General features: G+C 38.4%; 1 protein-coding gene across 5 annotated transcripts in view; it reads right to left on the bottom strand.

Moving 5' to 3' along the window:
* PATJ (PATJ crumbs cell polarity complex component) overlaps nucleotides 1–13,818 on the bottom strand; it is a 417,617-nt gene that overhangs the window by 128,893 nt on the left and 274,906 nt on the right. For all 5 annotated transcript variants that reach the window (XM_049879429.1, XM_049879433.1, XM_049879432.1 and 2 more), the window contains exon 29: nucleotides 11,970–12,061. In XM_049879429.1, the coding sequence (XP_049735386.1) occupies nucleotides 11,970–12,061 (92 nt within the window). The remainder of the gene's footprint in view (nucleotides 1–11,969; nucleotides 12,062–13,818) is intronic.

Here is a 13,818-nt window from a genome sequence, read left to right as displayed (position 1 = left end):
GTTTCCAAGGAGTATCTGGTGGATTTGAACTACTGACCTCTTGGTTAACAGCCATAGCATTTAACCACCACACCACCAGGGTTTCCTCTGGGACCACAGTGATTCTTAATTACTTTGTAGCTGACATATGATATTCATGCATCCTTTCACTGCCTAGCCTCCCTGTTCTACTCACAGCTAGCAACTTGTATAAGAAGGTTTCAGGCCTAAATGCACCATTTGTGTGGATTTCACTCAATGGACACCATATTAATCTCTTCAAGGTCTGACCTTTATTCAAAACTGTCCATGTTTTCATCATCTAACTGATTTCTGAGACTCTGACAACAAGAGGGTCAAGGAAACCAAAAGACTTCAAGGTCAGCAAGCCAGAAGGGGCTGTCTTAATATGCAAAAAGATACAAGGAGGAGGAAGGTTTCTTTCTAGGGAAACAAGAGTAAAAAACCTGGAAATCCAGGAGCAAAACAGCAACACCCAATGAGGCTGAAGTGATGGTGTGAGAAGGAATATTGCAATCACCTTCATTAGTGCTCATATCTGGGAATAAAAACTCTCTCTACTCCCAATTGTCCCCCAGGAATGGACAGAAGGTTTTGGTGATCAGGAACTGGTGAGAAGAGTAAGAATAATAATGATCATTGCTATCAAAATACCAGCTAACATTCAGCTCTTTCTCTTTGCCAGGCACTGTGGTGAGCATTTTAGATTTATTCAAATATTGCAATTAATATGTGTTTTATTATCCCCATTTTGCAGATGATAACTGAGTCACAGAGGGAAAAGAAGCAGAGGAACAGTTAACATACAGGGTTAAGTACAGCACCTAAAAATTACTTAGATTTACCTGTCTTTTCAGTCAAGTAACAGAAACAAACAGCCTCATTACATTGCTGATGTGGCAATAGGCATCAAACAAAGAGGATTCCCAACTCTGATTCACTTACATCAGAAGGGCTCAATCAGCTCCAGGTGGGTAAATGTGGAGTCCCAACCAGGGCTTTGAACTTCTTTGTTCAGGTTTGAACCCTTACTGAGAATCTGCATATCCATCCAAGATATACTGAATGAGAATCTTCAGTTTAACAAGTTCCTCCAGGTAATTCTTATGTATGATAAATTTTGAGAACTACTGCTCTGCTCTCAGAATTGTTCCCTAACCAGCAGCATTAGTATCACCTGGGGACTTTTTTTCAGAAATGCAAATTCTCAGCAAGGGTTCACACCAGACTGAGCCAGTTCAAAGCCCTGATCCTAACACAGGCACGATTCTAGACAACAGGACTGACATCTCCTCAACTCTGGATTCTCACCAGCACTCATGTGTCATATTCAGTTGCTGCTTTCAATTCTTTTGGGTACAGAGGCTGCACCATTTTACATTCCCACTGGTTTGTTCTGGTTTAAGCCCCTGCTGAGAATTTGTATTTCCACCCCAATATGCTGAATAAGAATCTACGTTTTAACAAGATCCCCAGGTGATTCTTATGTATAATAAATTTTGAAAATGGCTGCCCTACTTGTAGTTCACAGAATTGGTCCCTAACCAGCAATATTGGCATCACCTTTGAACTTGCTACAAAATGCACATTCTCAGCTGGGGTTTGAACCAGATGGAATAAGCTGGAAGCCCTGATTTTTTCATGCACTTGTTGGTCATTTGTATATATCCTCTGTGGAGAAATGTCTATTCATGTCCTTTGCCTATTTTTTAATTGAGTTGTTAGTGTTTTTGTTGTTGAGTTTTAAGAGGTATTTGTAAGTTCTGGATATCCTTATTTAACATACAATTTCCAAATATTTCCTCCCATTCTGTATGTTGTCTCTTCACTTTCTTGACAACGTCCCTTGATGAAGTCCAGTCTATTTTTTAATTGTACTCACGCTTATGTCATCATATCTAAAAACCCACGGCCTAAAAGGTCTTGAAGCTTTCCCTTCTATGTTTTCTTATAAAAGTTTGATGGTTTTAGTTCTTATATTTAAGTCATTGATCTGTTTTGAATTAATCATTGTACGTGGTGTGAGGCATGGGTCTTTGCTGTTGTTAGCTGCTATGGAGTTGGACCCCAACTCATGACGAACTCATCCAAAATAGAATGAAACACTGCTAGTCCTGCACCATTCCCATGATTGCTTGCAAATCGAACCACTGTGTTACACAGGGTATACACTGGCTGATTTTTAGAAGTAGATTGTCTTTCTTCCTAGTCTGTCTTAGTCTGGAGGTGCCATTGAAACCTGTTCAGCATAGCTTCATTCTTTTCATATAAAAATCCAGCTGTCTCAGCACCATTTATTGAAGAGACTAATCTTTCCCCCACTGAATAGATTTGGCACCTGTCTTAGGCTGGGTTCTCTAGAGAAGCAAAACCATTAGAGTGTATGAATATACATAGAGAGATTTATACCAAAGAAATGGCTCCAGCAGTTGTAGGGGTTGGAACATCCCAAGTCCATGGGTCAGTATAGAGGTTTCTCCTGATTCACGTAGCTGCAGGGACTAGCAAACCCAAGATGGGCAGGTCAGAGAGCGAGGCTCTTGCTCACAGGCTACAAAGATCAACAAATCTCAAGATCCACAGGTAAGCTGCTAGCTTAAGTTCCAAGAATCAAAGGTCAGACAAACAGGAGCCAGCTGGAGGATTCAGAGTGAGCAAAAGCCCATAAGTCTTGCCAGAATATCCATTTATATTTGATGCAGGCTACATACCCAAAGAAACTGCGCTTCAACTGATTGGCTACTCACAGCATATCTCATCATGAAGTGATCACATCATACAACTGCCAACCACTGAGAATCATGGCCCAGCCAACCTTAAGCATCACAACACCATTACCAAAAATCAATTGGCCACAGACATACGGGTTTATTTCAGATTTTCAATTCTATTTCATTGGTCTATGTGTTAATCCTTATACCAGTACACTGTTTTTATTCCTGTACCTTTGTAGTACATTTTAAAATCAGGAAGTATGGGTTCTCCTACACTGTCCTTTTTTTTTTTTTAAGCCCAAGATTGTTTTCTTTATTCAGGGCCCCTTGCAATTCCATATGAATTTAAGAATCAGCTTTTCCTAGAGAGTTCTTTTATATTTATATACAAGATAATCAGATGTAGGACGGGAAGAAATTTCCACAATTTAAATATAAATATTTGCTTCAGCTACCAATTCCCTCATGTAAAATATTAAAAAAAAGAAAATATAACCAAAACAATCTACATTTTTCTTAAAGTAACAAAAAATGAAAATGTAGAGGCATAGCCAACATGGCGATACACACCATGCTGTCCCTCCACAGCAAAGACTCGAAAAACTAAGTAAAACAGAGAAAATGTCTTTCCTAGAACTTTAAGCATCAAATGAAGAGATAAAGAACTCAATCAAGCACTGAATGCAATAAGAAATGGACAGAGAACAGACAGCGAGCAGAGATACAGAGCAGAGGTCCCTTATTTGGTAACCCAGCATGGATTCATAATCTTAGACACCTATCAGAGATCAGCAGTCAGGGAGTACAAGAAAGCACCTTCATGGAGTTCCCAGCAGGAAACAAGGCACCCAGTAACCAGCGATACAAGCTTTCCTATCCTCCACCCTTCTTCCCCCTGCTTGGCCTTTGCCACATTCTGGTGGGCCACGGTAGCTAGGCTGGAGGATACTGGCTCCATGCTATTTGGATTTGCCCCACCCACATCATCCAGCTCCTTCAGTGCCATTTCTTTGTTGCTGATGATGCTTTTTTTGGCTTCTTTTATTTTTTCCCGGTCTCTCACCTCCTTCCCCCTCCTTTCTCTTGATCACCTGGCTCCATGTGCCATCTTTGCTTCTTCTTGACAAACTGTGAAGTGTCCCTCAGCTAGGAAACTACTTTCCCAGTCCCAAATGCCATGCTGATGGGATCACTGAGGCCTTTTTTAATTTTTGTTTGTTTTCTTGTTCTTTTTTCCTTTTTCTTTTTCTTAATTTCTTAATTTCTCATCTCTCTCTACTTACCCACTTTTCCTATCTCCTGACTACTTGGTGCTGTGTGCCATCTCCACCCCTTCTAGCTAGGCTGTATGGCATGGCTTGGGAGCCACTTCCGCCGTCTGCAGCTGCAATGGTGGGATCCCTGGGGGCATTTCTTTTTTCTTTTTCTTCATATCCGTTTCTTATCTTTCCCTACTTTCCTTCTTTTCCTATCTCCTGAATAGCTGGCCCTGTGTATGATCTCCACCTGTTCCAGATGGGCTGTGCACTGAGGCCTGGGAGCCACTTCCCCAGTCACCAGTGGGATCCCTAGGGGTGTTTCTTTCTTTTTTAAAAAAATTATTTTTGTCTCTTTTGCTTTTTGTTTTTCTTCTTTTCTTAGTTCCTCATCTCCAATCCAATGGAAGGCTCCCTCAGCACCTTTTTTTTTTTTTGGCTGCTGTTTTTCTCCTCTTTCCCATACCCAACTTAATTCCACACATCAAAACCTCCCCTTCCCTCCTGACTACCTGCACAGTGCACTGAACATTGCACCCCAAGAAGCGCAGGCACGGCCTACCAGAATCTGCCCTTCACTGACCCCCAACCTGATCTGCTGGTCCCAGTACATGCCACAGATAACCCATCCCAGCCCATTCCTGTCACCCGGACCTGGCCTGCTGCACCAGGGCTGAGCAGCTGGCCCTGCCCATTGGACAAGGAGGTAAAAAGTATCATGCCCACAGATAAGCCAACAAAGAAAAACACACAGCCTGTCTGCTCAGACATAACCACATAAAACAAAAAAGCAGGCTGAAAAAAATCTACAATCAATTAATGAAGAAAATAATTACTGAATGTCTCAAAGACAGCAGACAATATCAAAACATAAAAAAACAGGACAGGATGGTTCCAGTAGGCATCCAAAATAAAACACCAGATGACCTTCCAGTAGAATAAAAGGCACTGTAATGACCTGATAGAGAATTCAGATCTCTAATATTCAGAGCTACCCGAGAGTTGAAACAAAAAAGAGACAAAATTGAAGAAAACATTAGACAAATTCATGAAAAAGGAAGACAGAACAATGGAAAAGGCAGACCAAAAAATAGAATAATTCAGGGAAATAATACAGGAGGAAAATAACAAAATAAATTCACAACTAGATATACAAAAACAACAACAAGAAATTCAAAAGACAAACAACAAGATTTCAGAAATGGACAATGTCATACAAAGTCCAAGGAGCAGGTCTGAACGAATGGACGACAGGATCAGAAAAATTGAAGACAAATATTTGGATACCACTTTTATTGAGGAACAATCAGCAAAAAGAACAAAGAAAAATGAAGAAACCCTGAGAATTATGTGGTATAAAATTAAAAGCAAAAATTTGCAAGAAATCAGAGTTCCGAACAGGGGAGAAAAAGCAAAACAAAAAAGGATCACTGAAGGATTCCTGAAAGAAAACTTTCCCCATATCATGAAAGATGAAAAGCTGACCATCCCCAGCATAGCAGGGGCAGGGGTTTGGGGACCATGGTTTCAGGGGACATCTAAGTCAATTGGCAAAATAAAATCTATTAAGAAAACATTCTGCATACCACCTTGGAGAGAGGCATCTGGAGATTTAAACACTAGCAAGTGGCCATCTAATATGCATCAATTGGTCTCAGCCCATCTGGATCAAAGGAGAATGAAGAACACCAAGGACACAAGGTAATTACGAGCCCAAGAGACAGAAAGGGCCACATAAACCAGAGACTATATCAGCCTGAGACCAGAAGAACTAGATGGTGCCTGGCTACAACTGATGACTGCCCTGACAGGGAACACAACAGAGATCCCCTGAGGGAGCAGGAGAGCAGTGGGATGTAGACCCCAAATTCTCATAAAAAGACCAGACTTAATGGTCTGACTGAGACTAGAAGGATCCTGGTGGTCATGGCCCCCAGACCTTCTGTTGGCCCAGGACAGGTACCATTCTCAAAGCCAACTCTTCAGACATGGATTGGACTGGACAATGGGTTGGAGAGGGATGCTGGTGAGGAGTGAGCTTCTTGGATCAGGTAGACACTTGAGACTATTTTGGCATCTCCTCCCTGGAGGGGAGATGAGAGGGTAGAGGTGGTTAGAAGCTGGCAAAATGGACATGTAAAGACAAAGTGGAGGGAGGGAGTGGGCTGTCTCATTAGGGGGAGAGCAATTGGGAGTATGTAGCAAGGTGTATATACATTCTTGTGTGAGAGACTGACTTGATTTGTAAACTTTCACTTAACGCACAATAAAAATTAAAAAAAAAAAAAAAAAAGCTGTCCATCCGAGAAGCTCAATGAACCACATGTAGGATAGACCCCAAAAGAAAATCACTAAGACATATCATAAATACAGTCTCTAAAATCAAAGACAAAGAAAGAATCCAGAGAGTAGCTTGAGAAAAATGAAAAGTCACATACAGAGGGGGAAAAATAAGACTAAATCCTGATTATTCAGCAGAAACCATGCAGGCAAGATGCCAGTGGGATGACATACATAAAACCTTGAAAGAATAAAACTGCCAACCAAGAATTATATATCCTGCAAAACTCTTGTACAAATATGATGGCAAAATTTAGGACATTTCCAGATAAACAGAAAATAAGGGAATATGTAAAATTCAAACCAAACTTACAAGAATTACTAAAGGGAGTCCTTCGGTTTGAGAACAAACAACATCAGACAGCCTGAATCTTGGACGCAAGACTGCACCAGCCAGATAACAACCTAAGAAATGAACACTCAAGGACTATTCAAAACTAAAAGATTTATAACAGGGAACCAGAGAGCTTAATCTGTAAATGCCGACAGCAGACCAATAAAATAGGGGATAAACAGTGTAGGCATAGAAATTTCTATTGTAGAGGAAGGCAAGGTGATATTAAGTAATAAAAGACTGTTTCAAACCAAGGAAGATAAGGGTAAATTTCAAGGTAGACACAAAGAAGGTTAATATCTACTCATCAAAATGAAGAAGAAAAACATAAAGTCTCAATAAAAACAAAAACAAAAGAAATGAAAACAAAAATCCACAAACAAAAGGAATTCAGCACAGGAGAGTAAGATGAACAAAGAAAACATCTGCACCACAAAAAAACAATACGAAAGCAATAAACTCACACCTATCAATAATTACACTGAATGTGAATGGCCTAAATGCACCCAAAAAGAGAAAAAGACTGACAGAATGGATAAATAAACAGGATCCATCAATATGCTGTCTACAAAAGGCACACCTTAGAAACAAAGATGCACACTTATTAAAAACCAAAGGATGGAAAATATATATACCAAGCAAACAGCTGCCAAAAAAGAGAAGGAGTGGCGATACTAATCTCAGATAAAAAAGCCTTTGAAACAAATAGGAAAGGCATTATATAATGATTAAAGGGACAATCCATCATGAAGACATAACCATAATAAATAGCTACGTACCCAATGACAGGGCTCTAAAATACATAAAAGAAACTGTAACACCACTGAACAGAGAAACTGACAGTTCCACAATAATAGTAGGAGACTTTAACACACCACTCTGGGTAAAAGACAGAACATGTAGAAAGAAACTCAAGAAAGATACATAAGATCTAAAGGACACAATCATCCAACTTGAACTCATAAACACATATAGAACACTCCACCCAACAGCTGCAGAGGACACATTCTTTTCCAATGCACATGGAACGCTCTCCAAAATAGACCACATCTTAGGCTACAAAGCAATCCTTGACAAAATCCAAAACATTCACATAATACAAAGAATCTTCTCTGGTCACACCACCATCAAAGTACAAATTAACAACGGGAAGAGCAGGAAAAAAAAAAATCAATTACATGGAAACTGAATACAACTCTGCTTAAAATCCACTGGGTAATAGAAAAAATCAAAGATGGGATAAAAAAATTCCTAGAATCAATCCACCAAACCTTTGGGATACCGCAAAAGCAGTGGTTAATTTATAGAAAAAGATGCATACATCAAAAAAGAAGAAAGGGACAAAAGCAAAACATTAGCTGCACAACTTGAACAAACAGAAAGAGATCAGCAAAAGAACCCCACAGCCACCAGAAGAAAGGAAATAATCAAGATCAGAGCATAAATAAATGAAACAGAGAACAGAAAAACAATAAAAAGAATCAACAAAACCAAAAGTTGGTTCTTTGAAAGGATAAACAAAATTGACAAACCACTGCCCAAACTGACAAAAGAAAAACAGGAGAGGCTGCAAATGACCCAAATTAGAAATGAAATGGGGGACATTACAATAGACCCAACTGAAATAAAAAGGATCATAGCAGAGTATTAAGAAAACCCACACTCCAACAAACTTGAAAACCTAGAGGAAATGGACAAATTTCTAGAAACACACTACATACCCAAACTAACACAAAATGATGTTGAAAATTTGAACAGACCCATAACAAGACAAGAGATTGAAAAGGCAATTAAGAAAAACTCCCAACAAAAAAACAGCCCTGGCCCAGTACTACTCAAACTATTTCAGAACATAGAAAAGGAAAAAGAACATAGAAAAAGAATTTATTCTATGAAGCCAGCATAACTCTGATACCAAAACCAGGCAAGACACCACAAAAAAAAAAAAAAAAAAAAAATTACAGACCAATATCTCTCATGAATATAGATGCAACAATTCTCAACAAAATTCTAGCCGGTAGAATTCAGCATCATATCAAAAAAATAATACACCATGACCAAGTAGGATTCCTACCAGGCATGCAAGGATGGTTCAACATTAGAAAATCAATCAACATAATACACCACATAAACCAAAAAACCCAAACTCATTGCCATCAAGTCAATTCCAACTCATAGCGACCCTGTAAGGCAGAGTAGAGCTGCTCCATACAACTGGTTAGCAGTTGTAGCACTTAAACACTATGCGACCAGGGTTTCCCATACACCATATAAGTAATAGAAAAGAACCATACAATCATCTCGGTCAACACAGAAAATACATTTGACAAAGTCCAACACTCATTCCTCATAAAAACTCTGAACAGAATAGGTATAGAAGAGAAATTATTCAACATAATGAAGAGCATCTATACAAAACCAGCAGCCAACACCATTCCTAACGGAGAGAGGCTGAAACCATTCCCCTTAAGAACACGAACAAGACAAGGATGCCCTTTATCACCACTCCTATTTAACATTGTGCTGGAAGTCCTAGCTAGAGCAATAAGGCAAGAAAAAGAAATAATCGGCATCCAAATTTGTAACGAAAAACAGTCCCTATTTGTAAAACAGTAGTAAAACAGTCCCTATTTGTGGATGATATGATACTATACACAGAAAACCCAAAAGACTCCACAAGGAAACTACTGGAATAGATCCAGCAGAGTAGCAAGATACAAAATAAACATAGAAAAATCAGTTGGATTCCTATACATCAATAAAGGGAACAGCGAAAAGGTAATCAGGAAAACAATATCGTTTATAATAGACCCTAAATAGATAAAATACTTAGGAATAAATCTAACCAGGGATGTAAAAGACCTACACAAAGGAAACTACAAAACACTACTGCAATAAACAAAAAGAGATCTACATAAATAGAAAAATATACCATGCTTATGGACAGGTAGACTCAACAATGTGAAAATGTCAGTTCTACCCAAAGCAATCTACAAATAGAATGCAATTTCGATCCAAATACCAACAACATTCTATAAAGAGATGGAAAAACTAATCATTAACTTTATATGGAAAGGCAAGAGGCACTGGATAAGTAAAGCACTACTGAAGAAGTATAAAGTAGGAAGACTCGCACTGCCTGACCTCAGAGCCTACTATATGGCTATGGTAGTTAAAACAGCCTGGTACCGGTACAACGGTAGATACATTGACCAATGGAACAGAATTGAAAACCCAGATGTAAATTCATCCACCTGTGGTCATCTGGTCTTCAACAAGGGCCCAAAGTCCATCAAATGGGGGAAAAGGCAGTCTTTTCAACAAATGGTGTTGGCAAAACTGGATGTCCAGCTGCAAAAAAAAAATGAAAGCGGGCCCATACCACACACCATAAACAAAAACTAATTCAAAATGGATAAAAAATATAAATATAAAGCCAAAAACTATGAAGTTCATCAAAGATAAAATAGGATCAACGCTAGAGACCTTAATGCACAGCATTAACAGGATACAAACCATAACTAACAACACACAAACTCCAGAAGGTATGCTAGATAACTGGGATCTTCTAAAAATTAAACACGCTCTGCAAAAGACTTCACCAAAAGAGTAAAAACAGAACCTACAGACTGGGAAAAAAATTGGGGCTATTACAAACCCAACAAAGGTCTAATCTCTAAAACTTAGAGGAAAATCCAACACCTCTACAACAAAAGGGCAAATAATCCAATCAAAAAATGGGCAAAGGAAATGAACAGACAATTCACCAAAGAAGACATTCAAGCAGCTAAACATATAAGGAAATGCTGGAAATCATTAGAGTATTGCAAATCAAAACCACAATAAGATACCATCGCACCCCAGCATTACTGGCATGATTCAAAACAACAGAAAATAACAAACGTTGGAGAGGTTGAAGGGAAATTTGAATGCTTATGCAGTGCTGGTGAAAATGCAAAATGCTACAAACATTTTGGAAAAAAAAAAAAAAATGGTGCTTTCTTAGAAAGCTAGAAATAGAAATACCATATGACCCAGCAATCCCACTCCTAGGAATATACCCTAGAGAAATAAGAGCCATCCCACGAATAGACATATGCACAACCATGTTTCATGCAGCATTCTTCACAATAGCAAAAAGATGGAAACAACCTTGATGCCCATCAACAGATAAATGGATAAACACAATGGAGCACTATGCAACAATAAAAAACAATGATGAATCTGAGAAGCATCTCAAAACATGGATGAATACCCATTATGCTGAATGAAATCAGTCAATCACAAAAGGACAAATACTGTATGAAACCACTACTATAAAAACCCATGAAAAGGTTTACACACAAAAAGAAACAATCTTTAGTGGTTATGGGGGGAAGGGGAAAACACTAAACAGACAAGAGATAAGTGGTAAATTTGGTGAAGGGCAAGACAGTACACAATACTGGGGAAGCCAGCACAACTTGTACAAGGCAAAGTCATGAAAGTTCCATAGACACATCCCAACTCCCTGACGGACTGAATTACTGGGCTGAGGGGACCATCGTCTCGGGGAACATCTAGCTCAACTGGCATAACATAGTTTATAAAGAAAACGTTCTACATTCTACTTTGGTGAGTAGTGTCTGGGGTCTTAAATGCCTGTGATACTTCACTGGTCTCACCCTTTCAGGAGCAAGGGAGAATGAAAAAACTACAGACACAAGGGAAAGATTATTCCAAAGGAGTAATGGACCACAACTACCATGGCCTCCACCAATATCAGTCCAGTACAACTAGGTGGTGCCCGGCTACCACCACTGACTACTCTGACAGGGATCCCAGTAGAGGGTTCCGGACAGAGCTAGAGAAAAATGTAGAACTAAATTCTAACTCACAAAAAAAGACCATACTTACTGGCCTGACAGAGATTGGAGAAGCCCCAAAAGTATGGCCCCTGGATACCCTTTTAGCTCAGTAACAAAGTCACCCCTGAGGTTCACCCTTCATCCAAAGATTAGACAGTCCCATAAAACAAAATGAGACTGAAGGGGCACACCAGCCCACAGGCAAGGACTAGTAAGCAGGGGGAGACAGGAAAGCTCGGTCGAGAAGGGAGAGTGTTGACATGTCACGGTGTTGTTAACCAATTTCATAAAACAGTATGTGTACTATTTAATAAGAATCTAGTTTATTCTGTAAACCTTCATCCAAAGTACAATAAGAAAATTATATTTTTAAACAGTCATTTTGTTAGACAAACCAAAGACAAAACAGTCTTACACAAATAATAACATCCCAGAAGAGATCTTTGTGATTTTGCATAACCAGATGTATCTATCTTACCTAATGAAAACCAACTTCACCTTCGTTGGGGCAGTCTTAATAATGGCAGATGCATTTTGGTGACTTCTTCCATACAGGATCTGATTGTTTATCTGTTTGGGAAAAAAATAAAATAAAATTCATTCGTGAAAATATACTATACACCAAGGTGCAATAATTGGTCTCTACCTGCCTGGAGCAACAGAAGGAGAAGGTCAGGAACAGGAATATGAAAAGGAATGTGTGGCTAATTGCTTCCATGAGCAATTGCCTCATCTGCCATGAGACCAGAAGAACTGGATGGTGCCAGGCTATCATTACTGAATGTTTTGAGCAAAGATTCTATAGAAGAGTCCTGATCAAAAGGTTGGGAAATGCAAAACAGAATTTCAAATTCTCATGGAATCCAGAATTTCTGGAATCACTGAACTGGGTGAACCCTGAAACTACTGCCCTGAGACAATCTTTAAACATTAAACCAAAAATATCCCTGAAATTCTCCTTTAAACCAAACAGTAGTTTAGCTGTATGGCTTAAGCATTGTGCTCTTTTAAGAACTATTTACCTGAGATCAAATTGACAACCACAATTCAAAAGACTAGATAGGAAACTTTTCGGGCAGTAAGTTCTTATTAACAAAGGAAAAACAACTTGGAAAACGGTGGAGAGAATGAGTGCACAACTCGAAGAATGTAATCAGTGTTGCTGAACTGTATATGTAGAAATTGTTGAATTCGTGTATGTTCTGTGTGTGTATTTTTAAGAACAACAAAAACTAAAATAAATTTTAAAAATATAATAAACATACTATTGGAATTAATCAAACAACAATGTCCATTAATATTTAAATGGGTACATGTAGGACTCTCTAATGTGAGAAAAATCTTAACATTCTTTATAGTATAGATTCAAACATTGCAATTCTAAGTAGCTATTAAAAATCTCTTCAATTTAGTTTTGATTGCAGTTAATAAAGATCATATAGTCCTTGACCTTTTTGCTAAATTTCAAGAAAGCAGTAGAGCAAGATGCAAAAACTTCGTGATGGATACTGCATTTACTACAGCTTTTCCAGATTCCTAAAATATGTAGAAAACAGATCAGACTGTTGTATTCACCAGAGCTCTGTAGGGCCCACTAAACATGATTCTGTAAACGTGACAAGGTTATCACACAGCATAAATTTTGTTACTCCCAAGGAGGTAAATATTACATTCACATTTTAAGTCAAATTTTAGATCGACTCTACAGAAACGTTTTATTCTACACAATCAATGAGCCATCTGCTCATATGCAAGATGTAGTAGGATTTTTAACTTGATAGGATTCACCTAAATATGATCTAAAAACATTTACATTCTGAATTTTTCATTCCAGATGTTACCACTGAAAACTACAGTGATAGCAGTTAACTGATCTTTCATATTATTTCAGCCAATTGAAAACAGCCAATACAGTTTGTGCTCTCCCTCCTCCCCAATCTCTTTAATAAGTAGTTAATGATCTATACAATTTGCTCTAAGGGAACTCTATATTTAAATGAGGCCTCTATAATTTCTGCTACTTAAACGATATGCTTTTTGTAACCAGCATCTGATTTGTCTGTCATTGATATCTCTGAAACTTTGCATTTGAAGACACACCTGACACATCTTTAAAGACACATCTGAAAAAAAGGTATCTTCTTATGTCACAACAGTTATTATGAGAAAGGGTATGGAAGTGAACACTTCAAAAAGAATGAAAATGTAATCTTTTGAACTGTCTAAACTGAAGCTCATCCGTCACTTTGAAGTGATAAAGCTGGGATTTATATCCAAAACTTCTGCAAAAACTAATCTCCAGCTACCTCCTCGCTCTTTCTCACATT

The sequence above is a fragment of the Elephas maximus genome, chromosome 3 (genome assembly GCF_024166365.1).
Source record: "Elephas maximus indicus isolate mEleMax1 chromosome 3, mEleMax1 primary haplotype, whole genome shotgun sequence".
Lineage (NCBI taxonomy): Eukaryota > Metazoa > Chordata > Mammalia > Proboscidea > Elephantidae > Elephas > Elephas maximus.
Note: the sequence above shows the minus strand (reverse complement) of the source record. Positions and strands in the feature narration are given on the sequence as shown.